Genomic DNA, 27572 nt, shown 5'->3' with positions numbered 1-27572 from the left:
ACAAAAGAACTGTAGAATTCTTCTGCATTAAGCAAGTGTGCCCTTTTTCAAGTACGTCTGCAAATTCAGCATGAAATGTGATCTGTTCCTAAACAGACAGGAGATTGTGCAGTGCAAAAAAAAAAGAAAAGAAATGGGGCCTAAACATTGTTGTTTAGGCGGTAGGAGGAAGCCGATGTCTTGCGTGTGGACGAGTGGAGAAACAGTTGGTTTAGTGAGCTGAAGGAGAGGTGAAGGTCAATAGGAGCGGAAAGGAAAGCAGATCAGCTGGAGGCCTCTGCGAGAGGACGAGTGCAGCACTTTGTCTGCGTGTGTTGTTGTTGGCAGACCACCCACTGAGCATGCATCCATCCATCCCATCCCCTGTCCTTTTTTATCTTCCCCCTCCCTGTCTCTCTGTCAGTCAGACGGTAGGAGATGTCTGTGTCTGCGACTGAGGATTTGGTACCTTAAGCCCAGAGCCCCCCCGGCTCCGCCCCTTCCAGCAGACCCCAGGAGGATGTAATGTCTGCTTCAGCTCACTGCTTCCCCCAACAGATCATAGCATACACTCTTGTATACTGTACAACTCATATAATAATGTGGTCTTTCAACTTCCATTCCCATTTTTATTTCCTCGACATAATATGAAGTCTATCCTCTGTGTTATGTTTTCAATTCAAAATTCATTGTATTATTATTAGTGCAGTATTTTTTTCAACTTCACACTAGAACATCAAAAACTAGAAAAAAAAAAAACATTTCAACACAGAGCGTTTAATTTGCCATTTAAGATTCTAATGTATTCTATGTTGTGAAAACACTGAACTATTATTTAAAGAATGGATACAAAATTTAATCAGAAGTGATGGATTTACTTGTAACACAATATTAAGGATGTTCTTCCCTCTTTCGCCTTCTTAAGTGCTTCTCTTTAATAATTGTTCCCCATAGTTTCCCATGTTTTCCACATGAGACACATGTATGACATATACATGAAACATGTTCACCACATGCTGCAACTTATGTAAAATATATGAAAAGGTTTTCACATGGAAATATACATGGGCTTCACACATCACTCTTTGAAAATGTTGCGAAACCAAATGTTTCACGTGTGCACAATCATGTGATGCATGTGGTCAAATATGATCACGTGTTTTTTCTGTGAGGGTCATTATTTTCAAATATGTTTTTTCTTTGCATTTTAAATCACCATTGTGTTGTGTGTCTTGATTTCTCAGTCAAATATTGTATCCGTTAGTAATAACTCCCAACTCGTTTAATTTTCTTATAAATCCTAAAAGGTATTGAGAGGTACTAAACTATTTATCCAAGCTGTGGTAGGATAAAATGTTTCGTAAAGACTCTCCACCTCATTGGGATTTCCTTCATAGACTGACTTGACATGCCAGTCTCCTTGAGTTGCGCCTCAAATGAGCATCAAATTTTCCACCAACACCACAATTCCAGTTTCCCGTTCAAACATGACTGTAAATTATAATGTTGACCTTATTCTAAAATATAAATGAGGAACACACCCAAGTGATTATTTTGGGCTCAGACTGGTCATCTCTCCTCTGTCCCTGTGGCAGCAGCACCATTGTTGGTAAAAATCCTCTTAGCTAACTGTAGGCAGCAGTGCTCTGGACCTTGCCTAGCTCCTGGAAGAATGACACAGTGATTTACTCCGAACACGACACCATCCCTCAAAGTCATCACTGCGGCGTATCCCTCTATGTACAGCCAGCTGTGTAATGAAAAGTGACAACACATTGCCATGCTTTTAATGCCTTTGGTCATGGGGGGGGGGGGATGGATAGGGCTCCGTATAAATGTATTTGAATGGTGTGGTGTGTGCTTTATCCTGTTTTGTTCGCTGTCTTTTTCTCAAGCTGTGTTCAAAAGACAAATGATTGAGCCATATTGTTTAATGCATTTTAGTCAAGTTATATAGTCATATAGAAAGCATCAGAGACGAAGCCAAATTGAGTCCTGAGACTGATACCACATTGAGGTCATTTTGATTCTGGACAGCATGCCCAGTGGTCACATCAGCTAGACCCCCTTTACAAATTCTCAAATTTTGTGTTGCAGCAGTATTTACCAACATGTTTGGTATGGTTTTATTTACTTTTCTGCTGGATACCATTCCCAGAGGGTTCCATAATCCTCTTACCATATGGGGGTGGTGGGGCACAGAAAATATTTTCTTGCTTCAAGTGTGGCTCTAGGCATAGCCCAAGACTTATGGCAATTTTGGCTGCAGCTTCCAAGCCCAACCTGAAACCTATCCATACTCCCCCAGCCTCCGTCCAGCCTGTCTCCCTTTACCCCCATACGTCCATCATGGAGCCCCAGATCCAATTTTAGGCTGCAGCATGGAACATGTTTGCTGGTAATACATCAGTAGGCATTATATCCTCAGTAAGATCAGCCTCCATTGGGGAAAGCATAACCTTGGGAGTGACTTTGTGGCGGGAGCTGTCAGTGCTCTTCCAACTGGCCTGCTGTGAATCTTAACATCGTCCACTCTTAGGGAAGACTACAAGGAAAGGCATAGCTGTCAGGGTTTGTCCAAAGTGGAGGAAATGTCTGTGACGGTGAAATCCGAACAACACTTTTACTCTTTTAACATCATGCATGGTCAACAATAACGTGGATTTGACTTATTTTAGTGTCATTTGCAACGTGACTTCCTCCTTTATCATTTGGCAGCAAGGCTTCTCCCTGTCTTCTGCTTCTGCTGCTGCTATGATACGTCTAGCATAAAAATTCCTCAGGGCCATGACCTGATGATTACAGGGTCAGCTAAGGTTCTATCACCTTAACCTGAGAACACAAGCAGGCTAACAAGCAGCATATCAGGTTTGCTTTATCAGTATGTCTGTGCTACATGCTGAATCATGGTCTGAATTAAGTAGGCTGAGAATCTTTGATTATGTTTTCCCCAAAAAAACCTATTTGCAGAAAAACTTGGAGGATTGATTTTCTGTCTTATTTTCAGACACCCAAATTCTGGCAGCTGTAATTAATCTCCTGCTTTAGATTTAATTTATAGTGAAATATTGATGATGCAATTTGCACACTTATGAGTCATGTACATTTCTTACAACATCATCCAAAAGTATGTATGTTTGTATAACTGTATGTGTCAAACCAATATGCAGCCCAGGGGCTCAGACTGCAGTGGTAACAAAGCTTTTTCCACTGTCATCGGCCTAATGTGCTGCATTTTAATTCAGCCAGCGTCGGTATGCACATCCACCGTGTAACTTCTGTAGTCGTGTGAGCCGTCTGTTTAGTTTCAACCCCACTGTTTATGTAGCTTGTGTTCAGGCCCATAATGTGGCAGGTTTCGGATGAAATAAATGGGAAAACACACATGGCGGTAACTAATCCCAGCGGCACCATCACACACTCGCCACAAGCCACAGAGCCCCTCTCCGGCCCTGGTTCCCACCCACTCTGGCTCCAGAACCGTTTCCATCCCTCGTGTCCCATCATTGGCTGTACCCCCCTCCTACTCGCCCATTAGTCTCCATGCTGATGCAGCAAAGCAGTGATGGTCAGGCTGTATGGTGGATGAAAAACAGAATTATTTGCCTTGCAGCTGGTTTCTCTGTCTCCATCCACCAGCCTGTGGCATTCCTGTCTTCTCTCTCAGAAAGGTTTAATATTATTAGTGCAATGTTTGTCACTGAAAGCTGGGTGACAATGCAAAAGAGGAGACTTAGAGATTAGTTTCAGAGGGAAAGAGGAGAGATACGGTAGATATGCTGAGGTGGCTCTTTACTCTCTGCTGTATATTTGTCAGTGTGCATGAGCATATAGGTGTAGGTGCACGTTTGTTTGGGTCTTGCGCGCGCGTGTGTGCGTGTGCGTGTGCGTGTGCGTGTGTGTGTGCCAGATGGCTGCTTAGCTGTGGGGTAAAGCTATTATTTTTCAGAGGATGGTATTTTATCAGAGATAATACGCTCAATGCACTGGGTTCTCCATTATTTATTGTTTCTCCACACTTATCTCATTTTTTCTAAAGTTGTTTGCTGAGCTTTCCATCCACTATTCACACTCTCCCCCACTTCAACTTCCTCTGTCTATTCTTTCTTGCTCTCTCGTAGCTATTTCCAACCCTGTGGAAAAGTTGTTGATTTTGGTAAAATCCCTGTAAGACACAATCATCAAAGACAGCTTAAACAATCAAAAGATTCTATTTTGGAGTTGTAATAACTCTGTTTGATTGCACTACATTTTAATGACCATAATTCTGTGGGAGAGTGTGTTGTGTAAGCAGAGAACAGATGGCTCTGAGAGCATATTTTAACAACCAAATGACTTGTTTTGTACATGAGGAGCTGACGAGGCACTTGAATTTGACTCAATTACAATTTTCCCCCGAATGGGTCTTTAACTTCATCCTCCTGCTCTCTCTCCTCTCTCCACAGGCATCATCCACCAGATGAAGGGGGACTATGAGACTGCACTGAAACTCCACAAAACACACCTGGCCATTGCTCAGGAGCTGAATGACTATGCTGCTCAGGGCCGGTCTTATGGTAACATGGGTAACGCCTACAATGCCCTTGGAGCCTTTGACCAGGCTGTTCGCTACCACCGCCAGGAGCTGCAGATCTCCATGGAGGTCAATGACCGGGCCTCACAGGCCTCCACCCATGGCAACCTGGCCGTGGCTTACCAAGCTCTGGGTGCCCACGACCGCGCCCTGCAACACTACCAGAACCACCTCAACATAGCTCGTGAGCTCAGAGATGTCCAGAGTGAGGCGCGGGCTTTGGGCAACCTGGGCAACTTTCACTGCTCTCGAGGAGAGTTTCCTCAGGCTGTGCCCTACTATGAGCAGTACCTCCGGCTGTCCCCTGACCTCCAAGACATGGAGAGTGAAGGGAAAGTTTGTCACAATCTCGGTTATGCCCATTACTGCTTGGGCAACTACCAGGATGCTGTCAAATACTATGAGCAGGACCTAGCTCTGGCCAAGGACCTTCATGATAAACTGAGTCAGGCCAAGGCATACTGCAACCTTGGTTTGGCTTTTAAGGCCCTAGGAGACTTCACCAAGGCCGAGGAGTGTCAGAAATACCTGCTGTCACTGGCCCAGTCCCTGAACAATGCACAGGCTCGCTTCAGAGCTCTAGGGAACCTGGGAGACATATTCGTTTGTAAAAAGGATGTGGCTGGAGCCATTCAGTTCTATGAGCAGCAGCTGGCCTTAGCTCACCAGGTGTGGCCACATATAATAAATGTATATTCTAGAGCAACTCATCATTTAAATAGGACATTTTACTTGGAATTTTAATATCATTCTTTTATATCCCTCAGGCTGATGTGGTGAATTTGTCTCTTATTTCAGGTTAAGGAGCGTAGGATGGAGGCTTGTGCATATGCTGCGTTGGGAGCCACCTACAGACTTGTGCAGAAATATGACAAAGCCCTCGGCTACCACACCCAGGAGCTAGAGGTGTACCAAGAGCTCGGCGATGTGTCAGGAGAGTGCAAAGCCCACGGTCATCTGGCAGCTGTCTATATGGCCCTCGGGAAGTACGCCATGGCCTTCAAGAGCTATGAAGAGCAGCTAGAGCTTGGCCGGAGGCTGAAGGATCCTGTCGTGGAGGCTCAGGTGTACGGGAACATGGGCATCACGAAAATGAATGTAGGGGTGATGGAGGAAGCTATTGGTTACCTGGAGCAGCAGCTGGCCACATTACAGCAACTGAGTGGCAATGAAGCAGTAATGGACCGGGGCAGGGCCTATGGAAACCTGGGAGACTGTTATGAGGCTCTGGGAGACTTTGAGGAAGCCATCAAGTACTACGACCAGTATCTGTCAGTGGCTCAGAGCCTCAACCGCATGCAGGACCAGGAGAAAGCATATAGAGGCTTAGGAAATGGGCACAGGTGAGTCTGGAATTTTGGTTTCAAAGTTACTATTTCTTATTCCAGGAAAAATGCATCCCAGTATCAGTTAGCAAATAATTGTATTGACTGGATTTTTTTTTTTTGTAATAATCGAATTACTTTGCATATAATTTGTCTCCTTGCCGTCACTATCAAGGACCACCATAGTTAAGAGATATATTGTGGATGAGCAGCGCTTGAATGTGAGTGTGGTGCTAGCTGTCTCAGCAGCAGCCTAGTAGCTCTGGCCTTATCTGTATGCAAAGTGGCTTTGGCACGCAGACTTCTGAAAGTGGGAAAAGCGCAGTTACTCCTAGACAACCACTTACATCTTGTGTCTCTTCTCCCTTCTATTTCTCCTCATGTCTCAAAGAGCTGATAGCAACCTGGGAGACTACACAGCAAATATAACACGAAAGGCTCGCTGAAATCCTCATTCCGAATATGATTTTCTTCTTATTGTGCGTCATCAGCATGGCACCACCGCAACCACACACAGCAGTATTAGCCATGCATGAGTTCAGAACGGAATAATATACATCACACACAAACCCTTCTCATCCTCCAGCAGCTCGTAGTCAAGCAAATACAGTATCACACAACATTAATTAAAATGAAGGCTTTTATTCTTTTATTGCTCCATATGAACCAACATCCAGCAATTGTTGGTGTGCCTGACAATTTGAATAAAGTGTGTTTGAAAGCTGTGAAGGCGAATAAAAGGTTCAGATGGGATGAATGCCACTCTGTCAACACAGACACAAGAGGATAGAAGCAGGCAACCTTTGAGAGATTATCCATCTCATATTAGAGGATGGTAAATAGTGTTACCCTTCAAAAACGGTCGATATTTAAAATTTAAAATCATGCCTCAAACATTTTTCATGTAGACTTTCACACACTTTATCTATATCAGCAGCTTTCAGCACTGGGATAGACAACTAAATCTATATTTCATCGACACCAAAACAAAATTATCTGCTGCTTTGCAAATGCAAGTCTTCCTGCAATCTGCGCTCCTCCTTGTTTTAGTCGTTCTCCATTAAGAGATTAGATCCAGCATGTGTGTGTACAAATAAGGAATATAGTTTCCCCGAGATATGTGATAAGCAATGATATAAACAGATTTATTTAGAGTGTTTTAGGCTTGAAAGATTGGTTATTTTTAACAGAAAATGCCAATGACAGACTTTCTTTGAGGTTGTTATCTCATATATCTTACTCCTAATCTGCTTCACTCTGGCGTTCACTCTAAAGCTCATCGGCTTTCTGTCTTCATCCGCAGGGCCATGGGAAACCTACAGCAGTCGCTGGTGTGTTTTGAGAAACGACTTGTGGTGGCTCATGAGCTCGGGGAGTGTGGAGGCAAGGCTCAGGCCTATGGTGAACTGGGTGCACTCCACAGCCAGCTGGGCAACTACGAGCAAGCCATCTCCTGTCTGGAGCGTCAACTGGGCATCGCCCGTGACACCCAGGACAGGCTGCTGGAGGGCGATGCCAGCTGCGGTTTGGGTGTTGTATATCAAGCTATGGGAGAGTATGAGACAGCCCTGAGATGCCACCAAAGTGACCTGGAGATTGCAGAGGAAGCGGGCAGCACCACACGCCAGGCCCGCGCCTATGGCAACTTGGGCCTTACCTACGAGTCACTAGGAAACTACGAACGGGCAGTCGTGTTCCAAGAACAGCACCTAAGTGTGGCGGCTCAGACTAACGACTTGGCTGCCAAGACACTGGCCTATGGCAGCTTGGGGAGAACACACCACGCACTACAAAACTACTCACAAGCTGTCATGTACCTGCAGGAAGGTGAGTGAGTCAGGGGGAAAAGCAGAGAGGATTGCCTTTGTTGCCTGAGCTGATAGGCTTAGAGTTTGTGAATTCATGAATATGAAATTCAGAGCCTATTTGTTGCTAAGCCTTTGCCACATTTTTATTAGGCTGTGTGCATGCGTGTGTGTTTGTGCTTTTGTGCTTATGTGTTCTAAGTGCAGAGGGGGATTTTGTGTGCGTATTATGCATCTGTGTTGTCTTCTGAGCTGTATAGGTATACCAGCATTTGTGTGTGTATGTCTGTGCAAGCCTATCAGAATGCATGCCAAGGCGTTTTTCCTGTTTACTGCTAGCTGTTTTTCACACCTCTATATCTACTTTCTCAGAGGGTTCTTTGCAGTGAGCTGCCAAAGAATCTTTTCACACAGTGGCTGTCAGACTCCTGCCTCTCACGCTTCATTGTCCCCTACAGATTATGGTGAAATAAAAACCTGCAGCTTGGCCTCTCAAAAATTCATTATCTCAGTGACAGTGCAGGAAGTGTTTGTCACTGAGGATGTGATAAGTGGATGCATTCATGGGTGTGAGCTGAACATCCACACTACCAGCCTCGCCCGTGCCCACTGACAGACTTCATGCTCAGGCACACCCACCGTGTTACAACCCAAACCCCGTTTGAATCCAAGAAAATTGGAGCTTGTGTAAGAGGGCATTTGTATATTTCACCCTGCAGGGAGTGAATGCAAGGGACAGGAATAAATCTCCTCTGTCTCCCCTTTGTCCGCTGAATTAGAGTTAGCTGGGTCTTCAGTGACCCATACACCCTCTGCAGGCCTGCTCGTTGAGCTTTAATGGAAACAAAGGCGACAGGCCATTCTGTCTCCACCCTGTCCTCCTGTTGTCCCCCGCACTGTCCTTGTATTGTTCCTCGGTCTGGCTCTGAAAAAGAACAGTACCTTCACTGTCCTTGACAGCCAATTATTTCTGGCCAACCTACCCAGACCAAAAAGTTGGCACGCTTTTTTTTCTCTAAGATTTTCTCCTTCTACTGCTTTTTAATTCTTCATGCTGCATTGCTTGTTTTTTGTTTTTGTTTCCCGAAAAAGATTAATTGGAAGGAGAGATAGAAAGGCAGCTCTAAACTAGTGCAGATACTGTAGTCAACATGTGACCTCCAAATCACTGCATGTGTATTTATATTTGTGTGTCTGATGGTTATTCTGTGTCCCCCAGTAATGCAGAATAATAAGGCTACAGTGGGAGACAGATAGAAACACCAATTAACTGCTGATTGGCAGACGTAGTGTCTGTCACTTCAAGAGGTCACACTACCGCCCAAGTTATTTTCTTGTAATGTTACATTACAGAACACGCCACAACGCTCCCTCCAATTTGAAACAAAAGAGTCATTTCACACTGAGATGCACTTTTCAACGATTAACACAATCAATAGTGTCATTAAATCAATGCAGTCATTGTAGCGACTAATGGAGTTATTACAGGTTCTCCATGCTTGGTTTATGGAATAACTAAAGGAACAAACTAACGGATTAACAATGTTCACCTACAAAGGCAGTTTTTGTACGAAATGTACCAGATGCTTGTTATGTTATCCAGCATTAAATAGCTGACATTAATTTCAGCTGTATGGAAATCAATCTGAAATCTATATCCGATTTTTTAATTATTATTTTATTTGTATATACATATATATAGAATATACGCTATGTATTGGACCTTACATGTTTATACAAAATTTTATAACATATTAGTAACATATTACTCTATTATGAACATTAACAATTGTATGTGAGAAGTGAGACCTATATGGGATATTTAACTCCCATATGTAAAACTCATCTGTATAAAACAACATAGGCATAATCTTGTAGAAGAGGTTCACATACATGGTGTATTTTATAACATAAGATTTGATATTGTGATATAAAATCTTTATATGAACCTTTTGGTAAATCAGACTCAGGAATTCTAATAAAACATATTCATGTTGTTAGGCCTTTGAAGAGCTTGTCAGGAGGAATATGAAACCAAATGCAGGTGGATAATATGTATCCCTGTGCAATACATCTCGACCAGTTGTCATCATACTGTATGTGCTACTATTTTTATGCTATAAATCTTGAATATGCTGTTAAAGTGCTGCTAAGGGCTGGGCTGATGACAAAGGAAGCTGCTGCTTTGTGGTTTCTTGTATTTATTTCTGTGCTCTCAGGCTCAGAAAAGACAACATCTTTTCACCTCATCTTTCATTTGAAAAACTGAAAAAACAAATCAGCATAGCTTTCCATTATCTCATAAATGAGTTTGGGTGTTTCTTAAATAATACACATTCCATACTCATCATCATTATTATTTTAATTAAAAAGTCTGACGAAGATGTTCATTCACACAGAATAGGTAGTGGAGTGACTGGAGCATTTTTTGTGTGAAAATGTCTCCAGGATTCCCTTGGAAATTGTTTAAAGTTACACTCAAGCAGGATTTATGTTCTGTCCGAACTTTTTGTCGGACTTTGCATAGCCTCAGAAATTCCTCCCCTACACAACTTTGCGATGTCTGAAAGGGGATTTCTGTGTCAGACATTCACATCCACTTCATGGCACGATTGGCCAGCTCAGAGGTGAGAGAGGAGTGAGGCATTGTACTTCTCTTTCTAACACTCTTTTTTTCACCCTGTACCCAACTATTTGTGATATCACCCACTGTTCACTGTCCCACATGTGGTAATAATCAAAGGGCACTCTGTTGTCATGTTAGTGTGTGCGTATGTGCCAGGGCATTTGTTTGCAGCACAATGTACTTGCAGTTATACAGAGCATGAGGTGTGAATATGGTGTCTGCACGTAAAGCTCGTGTCTGAAGGCAGAGGTGTGCGGGCCTCGGGGGCTGCAGAGGGTCTCTAACCCAGCTGTCAAGCAGCCTTTATAGTGTTCTCTAGTTGCTTTTCAGGGTGCAGCCAGCCACGGCCACATCCTCATGTCAGCCGCTGCTACGTGACTGTGCCTCCGGGGCGCACCAAAGGCACGCACGGTGACAGTGACAGACACCGAATGATACAGAGGGAATGCGAGAGTTAGGGAGGGAAGGAGTCACAGATTGAAAGAAAGAGGGTGGCAGCCGGGTGGGGGGGGGAAGACAGAGATCAGCATGAGTCATAATTCACATGTATTATTTCACTATCAACTGGAGAATAAAGAAAACATAGAGTTGGTTGACATTCAGGCTTGATCATAAAGAACTATCACAGAGCAGCTCAAAGAAAGAAAGGTTTTGTGTGTGTGTGTGTGTGTGTGTGTGTGTGTGTGTGTGTGTGTGTGTGTGTGTGTGTGTGTGTGTGTGTGTGTGTGTGTGTGTGTGTGTGTGTGTGTGTGTTCGTGCAGATGAAAGGCTCAGAGCTGGAGTTGAGATGAGTGAGGGGTGAGACTGTCAGAGAATGAAAAGGATAATTTAGATCCGTTTCCTCTCTCTTGCTCCAGCGCCTAATGAGCCCTAAGCAGTGCTGAGTCCCCCGCAAGCACTGCCACCACAGTAAAGATGAAACAGGTAGAGATCGAGGGGGGGCAGAGACACAGGCACAGAGATGAGAAAATAAATACAGGAGGTGGAGGGAGAGAGGAGCACAGCAGATGCATGGTGGGGTGGGGGAGGGAGGGCAGGCAGGCAAGCAGGCAGGCAGACAGGGGAGGGTGTGTGGAAAGATAAGGAGAGGGGAGACTGTTGCAGGCTTCAAAGGCTGCCGACTAGCGTGGCCATGGAGGAGCCATAAAGTCTATGGTGGCGTGGTGTGCTGGTCTTGCAGAATAGGCTGTTTTTTTCGGGTCACGGTCTCTGTTCTTGGCTTATCTGGTCCAGCCACAGACTGTTTTCCAGGAATGCAGAGAAAAGCAGACTCGGACGAGGGTGGCTTGGCCTATTTTCTCCTCTCTTTGACCAAAAGCATGTTCAGACCCCTCCATCACACGAGCGCGTGGAAGGGAATAGACTTGCAAATACAGAGCCCGTGTTAACTGAGACTGTGCATAAGCAATAGCGTATTGCAAACTGCAGAATGCTTGCTGTGCATTTAGCACCTTGTAGGTGATGTGTGGCCCAGCAGCATTTTTTTTTTTCCATTGTCCTCTGTGGAGTGGCATTTTCATCTCAGTAATTGGGCAGAACCAAGTACTCTGCAGGCAGACCGAGGACTCATGCAAGGATGTGACATACACCTCACGGCCGGAGGAATTGGTAGTGAAAAACAAACACGCCAGGTGATCTGGCACAGGTACACTTACTAAACAAACACACACACACACAAACATGTGTTGATGCAGTCACACCTCCCCATGGCTTCCTACACAACCCTGAACGTCTCTCAAACAAAATATTACAAAGTAGACTTTGGATGCGTGTTTGCCTACTGTCTATTATTAACTAATCAATGTCTTTGCAAATATTTGTGGACATCGCGATGATATTGTGTGGCTTCTTTTATGCAAGCAGGAAGCGTGTGTTTGCGTTTGCTCAGCGAGTCAATCCTAAGCATTGATTACTATGCAGTCCGATTAGTGCTCTAACAGTCTCCCTCTATAGCGTGCATGTGTGTGTCTGTGTGTGTGTGTGTTTTAGGCCGAGTGCAAGCAGTATCTCACAACTGAAGCCAAATATCCAAACCTGTTCGCTGTCAGAACATCAGTACCATGCTATGCTTACATCTGTTACTCTGAAAGATACATAAGAGTCTGTCTGCTCTGAATAATTTTTACTCTCCTCTCCCTCTCATCTGCTCCCTTTTCCTCCCCTTCTGACAGGCTTGCGGCTTGCAGAGCAGCTGGCTCGGCGTGAGGACGAGGCGAAGATCCGCCATCGTCTAGGGCTTTCTCTGTGGGCCAGTGGGAATCTGGAGGAGGCCCAACATCAGGTGAAGTATCTCCTGTTTCTTCCTCTTCTTGCCTTGACTCACCTCGACTCAATCCCCCCCACCGGCCCCCGCCACCACCTCCCTTCTCCCCTTCTCCATCTGGACTCCTTCCAGCAAGTCCACCTCTTGTAGTTAAACCTGACCTCCAATAAGACCACATCTGTTGGCTTACAGGTTGGCAAAGATTACAAATGAGAGGTGGAAGTAGATGTCCAAACACATGGTGGGGGGGATACGTTTTCAGTAATGCCCTTATTGTGAAAGAAAAAGCCCAGAGGAGAGAGAACGACAGGAGAAAAAAAAGAGGTGGTTATAGAGCTTAAACATGGCTGTTGGCAATATGCTAGGGAGTCTGTTGAGCGGGTAAATGCTGTCATCTCAGCAGACAGGCGACAGATGAGTGAAGATTTCTTTGTATCTATGTGCATGGTCTCAAGAGCCCCGAACCTCTGCATCACTCACACGTTCACTCCTCTTCAGCCCACTGCCCACCTGGCAAGCATGGAATATCCCCTTAACATCTCTCTTTGCTGTCTGTCCACACACTGCTGCTCAAGACTAGACTTTTTTTTTTTTTTTTTTTTCCTGTCGTGTGTATCCACACACAAGTCTGTGAACAGTCAGCTAACAGCAGTGGCTGTCACGTGTGTCTGTAGGGATGTTTTTCAGCTGCTTTCACTTTCAAAATCTAGTCCAAAACATTTTTGTTATGATACACTCACACAACTTACATCTATGTGACCCAGATAGCTTTTGTTTTTTTGGTCCTGCATCATACTTTTCAAAAAGTAACTTTGCCTGTTTGCAATTATCTGTAACAAGAGCTGGGAAAAAAAAGACCAAACCAAGGTGGGGACTAGAGCAGAGGCTGAGAGCTCATGAGTCATATTGAGGAATTTGTCTTCAATTAAAGCTAAATATTATTCTAACAAGCCAGTGCAACATATTTTCCACTGCGTGTTTCCAGTTTAACGCTTGACCTTAAAACCTAATAGTCCATGTTAACAGTGTTGCAACTAGCAGTGACCCAGCCCTTTGACTACCTATATCACAACTATGTTTTTTTTTTCCTGTCAGCTTGTAGCCCCCAGGGTGAATTGGTGGTGGGAAAGGACACCGTTATCCTCAGAGTATACATCGAATGGTTATTTATGAGCTGGCCTGTCGGTACAAATGACCTTGGTAAATACCCTGACCCACTTCATACCGCAGTTGCAAAGGCTTGTATTGAAGTTAATAAAGCATCCATAGGTGCAGATTGAGAACTCGACCTCATGTTTCTCATTCTCGATATATTTAAACCCGATTGTGTTTTACCACCCTCGCTGTGATCCCTCTGTTCACCGTGACACGCAGACTGACGTGTCTTGATTCTAATCAGCTATTTGAGCACTGCATGCTCCCTCTGAGAGGCGCTCACATCCATATCTCGGCGAACGTGAATCAATAACTACGCGCTTACTTACATATCAGTGGTCTACTGTAGATTGAGCCTTTACCTCTGATATCATCTGCCACAGAAGGAGAGAGATTCCCTAGGGAGGTTAGTTTATAAAAAATCATTAGAGCTATGCGTGTATTAAACTCTGCTCAAGTTAACGATTCAGCGTGACATTGACATTCACTTAACATGTCAGATAAAAGCCATGTTAGCGTCAGTGACAGAGAAACAAGAGAATGCCATCTGAATGCATATCAGTTGAAGAACGTAGCAGATTTTTCCTGTACCACAGCCGAGCAAGTCATTGTGTACGCAGCACATTTTGGGACTGTTTCCCTTTCATCTATGCCAGGATGGGGTCAGGCCAGAGGAGAGGCGCTCTGAGAAATTAGTTTCACTCTTAAAGGGATGTCTGCAAGCCTAACTGATTAAACTAGCACTGCAGCAATCAGCCCACAGCCCTATCATCAAAATCAGGAGACTTGCAGCTCCATCTACTAGCACTAATGCAGCAGAACTCACAGATTCTCTGCTGATCTCAACTCTCCCGCTTCACTCCCTCTGACACACTTTCCTGCATGACCTTGGGATATTCCGGACGAGCTACAGTGTATGCATATATGTGTGCTCACAAGTAGTGCACACACTCCTTCTCTCTTTCTTTCTCCTATCAAAGCCACAGTGCGTCTGATAGAATCAATTTAATCCATACCAACAACCTTTTCTCCACTGCAGCTCTTTGTCTTTGTATGAACTACGGTCAAGCAGTGTGAGTGTTTCACCCTCTCTGCTGGCCTTAGGACTCCTGGAGAGTGGCTCTATAGCAGTCCCAGTCATCCTACAGGGCTGCTATAGGTGCAGAAATAGGAAATCAATAAAGGCTCCCATGAATCAGCACTCCTGGCCAGCCCTGCTTGGCCACTGCCTGCTGCCCCACCTCTCCATTGTCTCTCTCCTTCCCTCAATCAAATGTCTGGCTCTGAATAGAAAGGTCCAATAACACAGACAGGACTATTGAATTCACAAAGCATTTATTGCCTCGGACACCGTCTGTCAAAGATGCCCAGGAAATGGTTTAGCTTTTCATTGCCCTTTCCCTTGTCCAGCCAAATAACAGCTGAAGAGAGGTTTACTTGTGCTTGATGTCATTCACCAAACCTCATTACAGTACTTTCCTCTATAGAAAGAAGCAGAAGTGGAAGCGAGTCAGTCAGTGATGACCTGTGAGGTGGGATGCTACCATCTAGTGGCCAAAATTATTCTCTCTTCGAAAGCCTAATCATGTACACGCAAAACAGATGGCTGACTTTTTTTTAATTTTTTAATGTCTTTCTAACAATTTCATGAAAACTTACATTTTTAGCGTAGGTTACTTAATTTGAATCAAACCTATAGCAAAGGCAATCCTGGTGCCACGCTGTATTTTCTGAGGTACATAACACCCTTGGCCCTCAGCAATAGGAACTGTGTGATGCTGTATTTTTACACTATCTGTGGCTTGTAAATGAACCAGAATATCTTAACATATCGTTGCTCTTTTTTATCCACAGCTGTACCGGGCATCTGCGCTGTTTGAGACCATCCGCCATGAAGCCCAGCATAGCACCGACTATAAACTTTCTCTATTTGACCTGCAAACCTCCTGCTACCAGGCTCTCCAGAGGGTCCTTGTGAGCCTCGGTATACTTACCTCTCATATACTTACTGCTTCATTCTGTTAGATTCCAATTTGTTTTTACCTCTTTACATACATGAAAGATTGGGTTTTAGAATTCACCCATTAATCAACTTTGACCTCTGAACATGACCACAGGCCACCATGATGAGGCCCTGGCAGTGGCAGAGCGAGGTCGCACGCGAGCCTTTGCTGATCTCTTGGTAGAGAGGCAGACGGGCCAGCAGGACTCAGACCCCTACACCCCAGTAACAGTGGAGCATATCTTGGACACTGTCAACAGCCAGAGGGCATTGGTGCTGTATTTCTCCATGGCTGCTAGTTACCTGTATAGCTGGCTGCTGGCTCCAGGAGCGGGTGAGATTTGAATTTCTGCTTGGTCTACCTGCTCCAACTATAAATTGTTTTATAGAGGTGTTGAAATCCTATCATGTCTGTCTGACTTCCTGTTGTTGTTTTCCTCTTTAACACATTCTCCTCTGTGACATTATTACTGACAGCTGCACTCGCACTGGCCAGTCCTTCCTGAAGCTATTTGTTTTTCTCAGCCCTTTCATGTTCAACTCATTAAAGTAAATGTAATTCTTATTCTGAACTTAATTTGCACTTTCTCCTGCACAGTTTTGGGTTGTTTCTTTGCAGTGTTGCACACAGCATAAACACTAGTAATAGAAAAAAACTTGACAAAATGAACTTCAAACAAAAAATTAATTCCTATTCCTTGATTAATGCAAAATACTAAAGCAATCAGTAACTCAAATCTATTCTGACTGTATAAAAGTGACTTTCTTGTACATAGTTTAAAGCAAAACAGCTAAACAGGTGAAAACACACACACACACACACACACACACACACACACACACACACACACACACACACACACACACATTTTCTTGTTCAAATCAAAGCAGGTAAATGGCCTCGAGGCTAGAGGCTTGTTTTCAGCTGCAGGGGTAAGAATGGCAGCTTTAACACCAAGCGGCAGTGCCACCTGCCACTCCAACACAAGGATTTGCCCCCTGCCTCGCTTTTCACCCCAGAAGCCATCTGCAAATGAAGCATGCTAATTGATTGTGACACAGCTAGTGACACAGCCAAACACCACCGGGAACATCTTGATACTTGTCGGCAGGAAAACACTTTGCTGTTGCACCAAGTCAGAACATAATTTCTCTGTCTTTTTTCTCCCTGTCCCCTTTGTTTTTATGTCTTTACTTTTATTCTCATTTTCCTTTGGCAGTGCTTACTTCTGGCTCTTCTTTGTACACTTCTCCATTTTTGTTTCTTTTGTTGTCTCACTGAGTCACACAAACACACGCTCAGGGATTGAGGTGCAGCCTATTTATATGACTTGTGAAATTCCATTTTCGCAGAGATTAGGCAAACCTTCGGGTGAACTACGATGCATGTCACATTACTCCTGTGGCTGCCGTGCTGCTTAGTTGTACTTTGGCTCTCTTCTACTCTCTGCTGTAAAGAGAGGAAATGAGAGCCGTGACCCATGTCCCATGCCACAAGGCCTGAACATTTTGATCAAATCCAGCTCCCACGCAACCAGATGAACGTGACCCCCGAGCACTTGTCATAAGGAGGGGAGGAACACTACAGGGACCAGTATAGATCTTCAAAGCATTGAATGTTGCCCCAGGCTAAGAGGGAGCCACTTGCTCACTAATAGCCTGTCTGTCACTTCCTGGCATTCCCTGGCATCCAGCTGGCACACAAACAGGGCCAGCTCTAAAGAGTCTGCAGTCAATAAAAAGGGCTACTGAAGCCACAATCACTTCACCAGTGCAAATTTTGTATTATTTTATTAGACCAGAATGTACATGTGTAAACATATACACCCGAATCACATGTGCTGTCCATTCAAATTAATTTAATTTTAATTTTACATGCAAGGACATGCATATACAGCACTGACACACATATGCCCGCACAAGCAAACTGTACTCCATCTCCGAGAGAGTTGTTCCCCACCTCATTCTGATACTCCTGCTTGAAACTCAGCTGAGCTCTCATGGCAGGCAGCAGATGGCACAGGCAGCCTACTCTTGTGTTTTATTGAACATTATTTGTTTTATTCATTTTGTTCCACAGATGCACAGTTACATGTGGCCTCGCTCACAGCTTTCAGTTGAAATGATCCAATATTCCTCCTGTTGTGAAGGAGTAATAGAAACGTATTAGAGGAATAGGGTTGGATTTTTTTTCTTTTATGGTTATTTAACTTTCACTTCATAAATCCCTGAAAGCAGCCAGTCATGTTCGCCCTCCTCCCTTCTCTCTCCGCAGGCATCCTGAAGTTTCATGAGGTGTACCTGGGTGAGGGCGCATCAGAAGGAGGGTCAGACTTCCAGGAAGGAGGCGTGAGCGGAGTGGTAAGCGGCTCCTCGCTGGAGCAGCACATTGCCAGTGCTCGTGAGGCTCTGGGAGTAGAGTCTTATTACAGCAGGTGAGACAATTACAGCTGTCACAATGAAAAGCAAAGTCTTCAAAATCATGACATACTTATTCAACAATTAAACCATACCACTTGCTTTTCTCTATTAAATAAATCGCTTTGGATTATGTTATAGCACACATAAGATGTCCAAGCAGTAATGCCGCCTCCTCGGCTCCTCATGGAATGTAAATCATGGAATTCAACATTATGGAAGTGACACAAGTAGAAACATGGTATAGTGGTGACTTCTTTGGTGTTAATTCCCTATAAACCCCCATTTATTTCCCTATTACTCGATGCTTGTGTTATTAACATCAGATTTTTTTCTTAAAATGTTTTAGTAGCAATCTGCAGTATACTGTTTTAGAAATTCACTTTTGATACTGTCACTGAATTATATAAGCCAGTAACCATTCAGTCTGTAATCAACCTCTATATATTGTTCTCTTTGAGTAAGCAGGGATAATTGTCAAGAAAAATAATTACCCACATTATTGACAGAAAATGTTATTGAAATACAGATTGCTTTGACTAACGTGCTGTTTTGAATCTGATTAAAAAATCTGATTAAAAAAAAAAAAAAAAAAAAAAAAGTAGCCCAAGCAAAAACAAGTGTAAAAAAAACAACTTGGCACTTTTAAGTTAGCTGAAGAAAGGTTAGTTTGTCTTTCAGAGTCTGTGTGTAAAACAGTGTTATTCTGCCCCATTGCACTCTGTGATGACAGGCTTCCACTACCTGCCCAGATTACTCCACTCTCTCCCCAGTGGGAATAAATGAGACGGAATAATGGCTCTTTGGATAGCTAGAGATGTTGAATCCATCTAACAAACAGCGATCCTGACAAGAAAAGGAAGAGAGAAAGGGGTTTACTGCGAGTATTAAGGGGAAAAAGGTTGAGCTGAGGCGCTAAAATCAATGGGGCAAAAGTCAAAGGAGCAGAGGCTAGTGAATGAAGACCTAACAGGCAAGAGGGGATGTAGCCAGAGGAATTCTGCTGTAGGAAATGGAAAATACGGTGAGATGTATTGAAAGTTAAAATCACCCATTATCATTCGGGGATTCTGCGCTGCGTCTTACAGTAGCTTTGTTTCTCTAGTTGGTGTTTGATCCATAGTGCCCAGCTGGTCCGCCCAGTGCCAGTCTCCGCCACCCTCGAAGCCTGGCCCTCCTGCCCCATTACCAGCTCATTTACTACTCCAATGGGAAGTTGCATACACGCCACTGCGCCTGGATGGGCACAATATGGCACCACTTACCAGCCCATTCACTCTCCAGAATGCAGAGAAAGGGAGACAGTACTCTGAAATGAGTGGAGGGAGGAAATGAATGGGATGGAGAAAAATGGGGAGAGCATATGTCTGTATGAAAGAAGGATAATAAAGAGAGCAGAATATGCTGCTTTTGTGACAGTAGAAATATACAGTATGCATTAACATATGAAGTTTATTCTTCTTGTAAAAGTGCTTTGTATTCTGCACCCAACATTTCTCCAATCTCCTGTCAGAAAATACGTCCCAGGAGAATGTACAACAAATTAGCCACTTACGATAAGGATTTCAAAAGCATTGTGGTGATGGTAGTGGGAGCAGAAGATGAAGAGAGATCCCATGGTGGTCCTGAGAGGTCCCAAGTTCACACTCAGCTACTGAGAGAGCATGAAGCTGTCACACTGTAAGAGTTAGGTGATATGGGTCCATCAAAGGAGTGGCTGAGCGGTGGGAGAGAGTGGTGGAGAGTTAGCGATTGTGGGGTGGGGGTGGTTGATTCCCCTCTGACTGGATCAGCATTACCAGCATTATAATGAAAGGATTTAACTCTGCTTACCATCAGGGTGTTGGCTCAAGTCTGGGAAATTAGGCCAAGAGCGTGTGGGTTGACTTTGTGTATATTTTGGGAAGATCAGGAATGCGTGTGTGTAGTTGATTTATCCACAGAGAAACTATGCAAGTCTGTGTATTGTCTACTGTGCTCAAGTAGCCTTTTTCTTGCCAACATTTCTATGGGTGTGAACCTCTCTCTCTCACTCCGTCTCTTTTCTGTCGTTCAGAGGGTGTTCGAGCAGCGAGACAGAGAGCGAGGCAGGAGATTTGTTGGACCAACAATTTGAGGAGCTCAACAACAAGCTTAACTCGGTCACTGATCCAACAGGCTTCCTGCGCATGGTGTCCAGAAACAATCTGTTCAACAGGTAGGGGATGGTTGCACATCACCTGGATGTTCCTACACTCTTAATAAGAAACAGTCTTAATCACCGAGTGCGACTTAGGCCCACTTTTCCACACAAAAAAAAGAAGATTAGAAATATCTGCTGGGGTAAGGAGATTCGTGGATATTGTGGCTCATCTGTGAAAGGGCTCTTTTCTCCATTGTTTAGCCAGCGCAGAGGCAGCATGTGAATCCTCCTTATTAAATAGACTGAGTAGACCCAAGCTGCTAAAGCCCTTATCAACTGTCTACTCTGATGGAGCATTGTGTGTGTGGATGTGTTCATGGGTGTGTGCACATGCTTGTGTGTATGTGTGTTGACTTGGCAGACACAGACACTGAGACCAGTGTGGTTTTAAGATGTTTGCCCTGTCTGTGTTTGTTGTGCAGATTTATGAGATTTCTGTGAGTCTGCCAGTGGCTTGTTCAGAGTATTATTTATTGTCACTATGCAAAGTATTCATTTACATTGTGCTGATTGGTAATGTATACCAATAGAGTGTGTGCACGCGTGTGCATACATGTGTGTCTGGGTCATATTTCCCTGTCTTCGTCCACAGTTGAGCTGCTCTTTGATGAGAGGGTAATTCCAGCTTTAATTGAGTCTCGGTGCTCATTAAGCCCCTTTAATGGGCTGCCGGTAATAATCCGCTCATTCTTTTGGACCTCAAAAAACTCTGAATTATAAAGCTCCTCATGCTTAGGAGCCTGCCATCTATCACAATACTTAAGCAAGAGAAAATGATGAAATCCTCATTGTCATTTCAAGTCATACATCTTAATGTTTGGTGGTGCATAATGTAGATGAATGTACTTTTCAAGGACTATGTTTCACTTCCCTTTCCCCTGTCATTTACCCTTATATGTTAAGATATAGGCTATCAGTATTAGTATTCATTAGACTGATTTGGTATGAAGACTGCAGTATTTCCACGATTACTTATAATTACGAGAATATATACAAAAAAAAATAACAAACCCAAATTGAATAGTATTGAAATAAAAATAGGCACATGAACAACATACTCAGCATTAAAAGATCAATCAATTGTTTTAACACTGAGATGTAATCTTCACTGGGGAGCTTGGAAGGATTTCTATGGGAAGGTCACAATGAATGTCTCCTTGTCTCTAATCTCTCCAGTGTGTAAGTGAATACGTTTTTATGCACAGTCGTTGCATAATTAGACCTCTTGATGATCTTGACCGAGTTGTCAGTAAAGAAACAATAAACACTGATAAAAGAGGACGCTTCCTTTAAACGGGTTGAGAGGCCACAACGTTAAGGAAAAGCTTTTTATGCCCCAGGTAGAAATATGGTCAGTATGAAAAGCTGATGTGAATAATAGAGCTCAACTTGTTTACTTTTATTTACCACCTTGATCACACTTACAGGCACGTCTTTCAACTGCAGATCAAACTAGGCAGCCACTAAATGCAATCATCACCTTCAGCCTCACTGCTCTCAGTCTTTTCTTTTCACCGTTTCCCTCTACACTTGACACTCACCTTCTCTTGGCTTATCCCCTGCCTTCTCTCTCATTCTTCCTGTCAGGCTAACAAACGATTGTTTTGCTTTCCCATGGAGCCTCATGCCAAGGCCTGAGAGAGAGACAGAGTGTTGGGAGGCTGGAGGGAAGCCAGTGGCCTGGGGCTACCAGAAGGGCAGGATAGATGTCTTGGCTGGGGTCCGGAGAAAACTCTGGCTGGTGGAACAGATGGAGAGTAGTGACAAGTGTGGCCCTACAGGGCCAAGCAAAAGGCTTCTAACCCCATGGCCACTATTAGCACAGTTCTCAGTATGCTGGGTGTCTCTGCCTGAGCAGAGAGCTGTCACACACGTCACACATGCCTCCAAATAATGTTTGGTTTGTTTCAGAAACTCAATACTATTTTCATTTTCAGTGCATTGAAGACACAAACCTATCCCCTCTGGGTTCTGATTATATGGAGAAAAGTCCCTATAAAGATGGGATGAACACTGCTGTCCTCCTCATCTTGTGACTCTGCCAAGATGATTGCATTCAAGGCTACTTTGTGTTTCTGTGAGCTCCAGACAAAAGGACACTACTGCCATCTAGTGGAGCTTTATAAATTGACATAATCGTCTCAGTGAAATAACACAGTATGTGTGTTCACACAGGGCTTACAGTACATTACCATAGAGATGCAGTGTGGCCAGCCTTCATCTGCCTCTATCTTGGCTCAACTTAGATCTGAGAGCATTTCAGAAAACGAAAGATGAGCCTCTGTGATTAAGAGTGTTTGATCGCTCTCCTCTGCTGCAGCTTTATACTGTCACCATACTGTACATATCTGATCTAACACTGCGTAGCAAGTTACACATGGACCATGTCAGCCACATTCCCAGCACATCTGCAAAGCACATTAAAGGACAGTTTGATGCACATGATCCCTGTTGAGAAGCAGGATTTATACATATCAAGGACAAACTGAAGAACAGAGTCAGCCAGAACTGAGGAGCCTAAAGAACATGTTAGATGTGTTGATTCCAGTGTTGACTAGGTGACATGATAACTTACATTGCTTTAATTTGAACATTTTATAGCTGGTTTTGTGTCCGGACAAAAAAAAAGTTTTTTTAATCAAAACCAATTATTATGTGGAATTTTCATTTGGGAACTTTTTGTTAAACCCTAAGGTTGACAAATAGTTTTCTCAGTTTTAAGGACTATTCAGCGTTGCCATGGAAAATAGCACAATATGTTGAATATCTGTATATCTTTATTTTTTTTTATTTTTTTTATTTTTTTTTTTATTTTAATAAAAAAATAAAAATAAAATAGCACAATATGTTGAATATCTGTATATCTGGAGAAGGGAAGGCCCTTTTGTGACTGTAATCAAACAGAAAAAAGTTACAGTTTGTGCATATATTTTTGAAGTATACTGTAAATACATAATTTAACAAACTGGCTAAAACTGTTTGAGTGTGCAGCTTAAATGTGATGTACAAAACTAAAACTGCAGTACTTTGTGTTGTGTTTGTGCAGGAGTTGCCAGAGTATGACCAGCCTGTTCAGTAACACCATGTCTCCTGCCAAAGATGGTAACTCTTCCCTGCCTCGTCGCTCCAGCAACCTTGGAAAACCTCCACTCCGGGCACTTTATGATTTACTCATCGCACCCATGGAGGGGGTGAGTACTACCTCTGTGGGTCATTGCCTGCCTGTTGTTGTAGTTGTGTGAAAGAAAGAAGAAGATAAGATAAGATAAGATAAGATGCATTTGGCAGGACTAAAGATCATAAGCACCACATATTTAATGTTATATCTATTTGTGGATTATCGTACTAATCCTTTTGTCTGACAGGGCTTGATGCACTCTAGTGGGCCTGTTGGCAGACACAGGCAACTGGTGATGGTGCTGGAGGGAGAACTGTACCTCATCCCGTTTGCCCTGCTAAAAGGAAGCTCTTCTAATGAATACCTGTATGAGCGCTTCAGTCTCATCGCCGTGCCCTCCATCCATGGCCTTGGATCCAATGCAAAGGTTTAGCTTCTCATTCACCTGACTGAACATTATGCCATACTTCTGTTTAAAATTCCTTTGAAATTAGAGAAATTAAAGACTTTTATGGTCACAATTCCACTTTTTCAAGATCTTATAAATCTTTAATAGGAAAATGAACCTCTGTCCTACAATGTAAATGTTGTTGCTGTGCTCTTAGGCTCACTCCCGGCGTCCTGGACCAGCTCCATGTGGTGGTGTCTCAATGGCAGCAGTGGTGGGGAACCCTAGACTCCCCTCACCTGTGATGGACCGCTGGCTGTGGGGACCTATGCCCTCTGCAGAGGAGGAGGCTCTAATGGTTGCTGAGCTGCTGGGATGCCAACCCCTGGCCGGCTCTTCTGCCACCAAGGAGAGGGTAATGAGTGCCCTCACACAAGCTGAGTGTGCCCACTTTGCCACCCACATTTCCTGGAAATTAGCAGCACTGGTGCTAACCCCAAACCCAGAGAGTGTACCAGGGGGCGCGAGTGCCAGTGTGGGAACAGTGGGGAGAGGTGCGGGTGGGAGAAGAGGCAGCAGTGGTCGAGGCAGGAAGGGCTCCATCGGAAGCGGATACACCATCCCAGAGTCTCTCCACATGCAGGATGACAGCAGTGATGTGGAGAGCATCTGTGACAGTCCGCCCCTTCAGGAGTTCCTGCTTACAGCAGCAGATATATTGGACCTGAGGTTGCCTGTAAAGCTGGTGGTGCTGGGGTAGGTGGACAAGATTTTTGTCTTTCTGACCTGTCCTGTTATAAAAGACATAAACCAGGATCATATTTTTCATACAATAAATGTGGATTCAGGAATTGATCTACATATATCAAAGGCATTATTGTATATAGACAGGGTAGCATGACTATAGATATTCTGATCAAAAATTATGCTTTAAATGTTATCGTTTAAGTATTTCACAGCTTTTAAACTCCGTTGTGATTGTGCCATATGTGTCATTGTGGCTGCAGCTCGTACCAGGAGTCCAGCAGCAAGGTCACAGCAGATGGTGTCGTGGGATTGACCAGAGCCTTCCTGGCCGCTGGGGCTCAGTGTGTTCTCGTGTCCTTGTGGCCTGTCCCTGTTGCTGCCTCCAAGGTTTTCGTCCATGCCTTCTACACTGCCCTGCTTAACGGGACCAAGGCTAGTGCAGCTCTGGCAGATGCCATGAAGACCGTCCAGAGCAGCAAGCAGTACACGCACCCGTCCAACTGGGCAGGTTAGCGATGTCACTCATTCAAGTGTTAATTATATATGCACCCCAATAAAAACTTTGTAATGGAACTCTTTTTAATTATCTTTTTTTTTTTCTTTCCAGGATACATGCTGATTGGTAATGATGTGAAGCTTAACAGCCCATCTTCTCTGATTGGCCAAGCTTTGGCTGAGATCCTACAGTATCCTGACCGAGCTCGTGATGCTCTGAGAGTTTTACTCCACCTGGTGAGACATAACAACACGCACAAGGAGTTACTATACGAAATGTCACAACCAAAGACTCTCACAACAAATACTGATGCTGTACTGCCGTGCTCCTTCCAGGTGGAGAAGTCTCTTCAGAGGATACAGAATGGCCAGCGTAACTCTATGTACACATCCCAGCAGAGTGTGGAGAACAAGGTGGGGGGTGTCCCCGGCTGGCAGGCCCTGCTAACAGCTGTGGGCTTCCGCCTTGATTCTGCCGGCACCGGCATCCCTGCTGCTGTCTTCTTTCCCACTGCTGACCCAGGAGACAGGCTCCAACAGTGCAGCACTACTTTACAATCACTACTGGGTATGTAGTTTAAATGAGCTACCCATCACAGTTTTTACAAAAACAGATTCAGAATTTGTCCAAGGTTGTTTTTTTTTGTTAAAACTGTTTTCCACATACAGTAATGTCAAAACGTTTAAGGCACTTACAGGAAAGTGAGGATGCTTTCTAAAACAACACCAATGACTTTCATCAACTAACTTCATACAGTACATTGACCACCCTCGGCTTTTAAAACAGCACCAATTTTCGTAGGTTTTTTAAGGTACTTGCCATGTAGGTTTTCACATGCACCCTGAAACAGTTCTGTGGATTTAGGCTGTCTCAGTTGCTTGTATCTCTTCATGTAATCCCAGACTGACACTATGATGTTGAGATCTGGGAGCGGGGGGAGGACGGCCATATCATCTGTTAGAGGGTACTTTGTTCTTTTTGTCACTGAAGATAGTTCTTTATGACTCCGGCTGTAGGTGTGGGGTCATTGTCATGCTGCAGAATAAATTTGACACCAATCAGGCACCTTCTTAAGGTTATTGTGAGATGATAAAAGTCCAACATCTAAAGTGCCTAAAACTTCTGCCCGTTGCGTTTGTACCATTTCATATCTCTCCCTATGTCGCCTGTATAGTGCTACTTAGTTTGGGATATAAAACCATGCCTTGTGTATGAATAATGATGAGCTTCCTTTGATCCCATCCCTCAGGTCTGCCACCGCCAGCTCTCCAGGCTTTGTGCAAACTGATCACAGCTTCAGAGGCAGGAGAGCAGCTCATCAACCGGGTAGGCCCCTGCAGCTCTGAACAAATGCTGCTGGATTTTTAAATCTAACGCACCACATAAAATCTGGCTCAAACAACAAATACCATTGCTATTACTTAGTGTTAAGAACTATTGAGGCAATCCCTCTCAATTTCTCTGAAAGTTTTGCACGCCTCTGTAGCTCAAAGGTCTCACTGGAAGAGAATATCAGGGATATAATATTGTGTAACTTAGTTACATCAGGACTGGATACACGCTAATACACTGGTAACTCAAGCTGCAGCTTAATCTGCATTGAAATACTGCACTGAAGCCTAACCAGCACTGCTTCAAGTACAAAGTCCTAACTACAATCTGAGTCCTGTTCTCTTGCACCCAAGCTTGTGAGATCAGAGAATTAACCTTACGCTGCAGAGCTGTATGCCTGTTTATGTGTAACATGTGGCTATCACATGCTTCACGTGGAATACTTCCAGTTAGTTTGTGATTGGCAGTTTTTATCCCTCATGCTGCAAATATACATCTCAATGCACAGAACATGAAACACGCTCAACCATAACTATGTATGCTGACTGCATCAAACTCTATAATATATTGAACACTAATGTTACTTGTTGCTGTTATCCTTCATATTGACCTTCCTTGGACCCTTTGTGAATGGCCTGTGTGCATGCAACTAAAAGCCTATTTTCTCTCCCCTGCCCCTAACGTGTGGTCTGAAGGCTGTTAAAAATATGGTGGCAATGGTAAGTGTGCATTCACCTGCCTGCACTCCATCCATTCCTACCCTCTTCCTCCACTCTCTACTCTCTGTCCTGCTAAACTTTCTAATATACCACCTGCTAGTTTGGAGGCTGCATGACAATTTAATAATAAGTTTTGTTGTTTTGATACCATGTAGTGTTTGCATGCATGTGTAGCTGAGCAAACATTGGCTGTGTTGTCAGGGATTTGGAGAATTTAAGGATTTACAACACTTGTTCATAACAGGTTGGGGCAATGTTTTAGGGATAAAACTATGACGTAAAAACAAGCCTCTCACAGTCGTGTACAGTGTAGTGAGGGCAAGAGACATTTTTGCTTTCTGCACAGTTATATCAACTTGACAAAGGTGCCTCTGTTTCAAGCCAAGTAATCCCCAAACAAAACAGATGAATGTGTGCTCAGGCCAAATATAAACCCCTGGAAAG

At 43.9% G+C, this 27572-nt stretch overlaps 1 protein-coding gene across 2 annotated transcripts in view; it reads left to right on the top strand.

Moving 5' to 3' along the window:
* Nucleotides 1–27572, top strand: part of LOC138215910 (tetratricopeptide repeat protein 28-like) — a 166368-nt gene that overhangs the window by 135193 nt on the left and 3603 nt on the right. For both annotated transcript variants that reach the window (XM_069178404.1, XM_069178405.1), the window contains 16 exons: nt 4425–5221; nt 5351–5895; nt 7181–7704; nt 12480–12589; nt 15581–15710; nt 15844–16062; nt 18004–18163; nt 20203–20343; nt 23375–23519; nt 23694–23873; nt 24052–24590; nt 24842–25089; nt 25189–25313; nt 25413–25644; nt 26327–26403; nt 27105–27128. In XM_069178404.1, the coding sequence (XP_069034505.1) occupies nt 4425–5221; nt 5351–5895; nt 7181–7704; nt 12480–12589; nt 15581–15710; nt 15844–16062; nt 18004–18163; nt 20203–20343; nt 23375–23519; nt 23694–23873; nt 24052–24590; nt 24842–25089; nt 25189–25313; nt 25413–25644; nt 26327–26403; nt 27105–27128 (4196 nt within the window). The remainder of the gene's footprint in view (nt 1–4424; nt 5222–5350; nt 5896–7180; nt 7705–12479; nt 12590–15580; nt 15711–15843; nt 16063–18003; nt 18164–20202; nt 20344–23374; nt 23520–23693; nt 23874–24051; nt 24591–24841; nt 25090–25188; nt 25314–25412; nt 25645–26326; nt 26404–27104; nt 27129–27572) is intronic.

This window comes from Embiotoca jacksoni, unplaced genomic scaffold, assembly GCF_022577435.1.
Source record: "Embiotoca jacksoni isolate LCO1_2020_lvr unplaced genomic scaffold, fEmbJac1.0.p SCAF_8, whole genome shotgun sequence".
Taxonomy (NCBI): Eukaryota; Metazoa; Chordata; class Actinopteri; family Embiotocidae; genus Embiotoca; species Embiotoca jacksoni.
The sequence above is the reverse complement of the archived record's forward strand: the minus strand, read 5'-3'. Positions and strand labels throughout refer to the sequence as shown.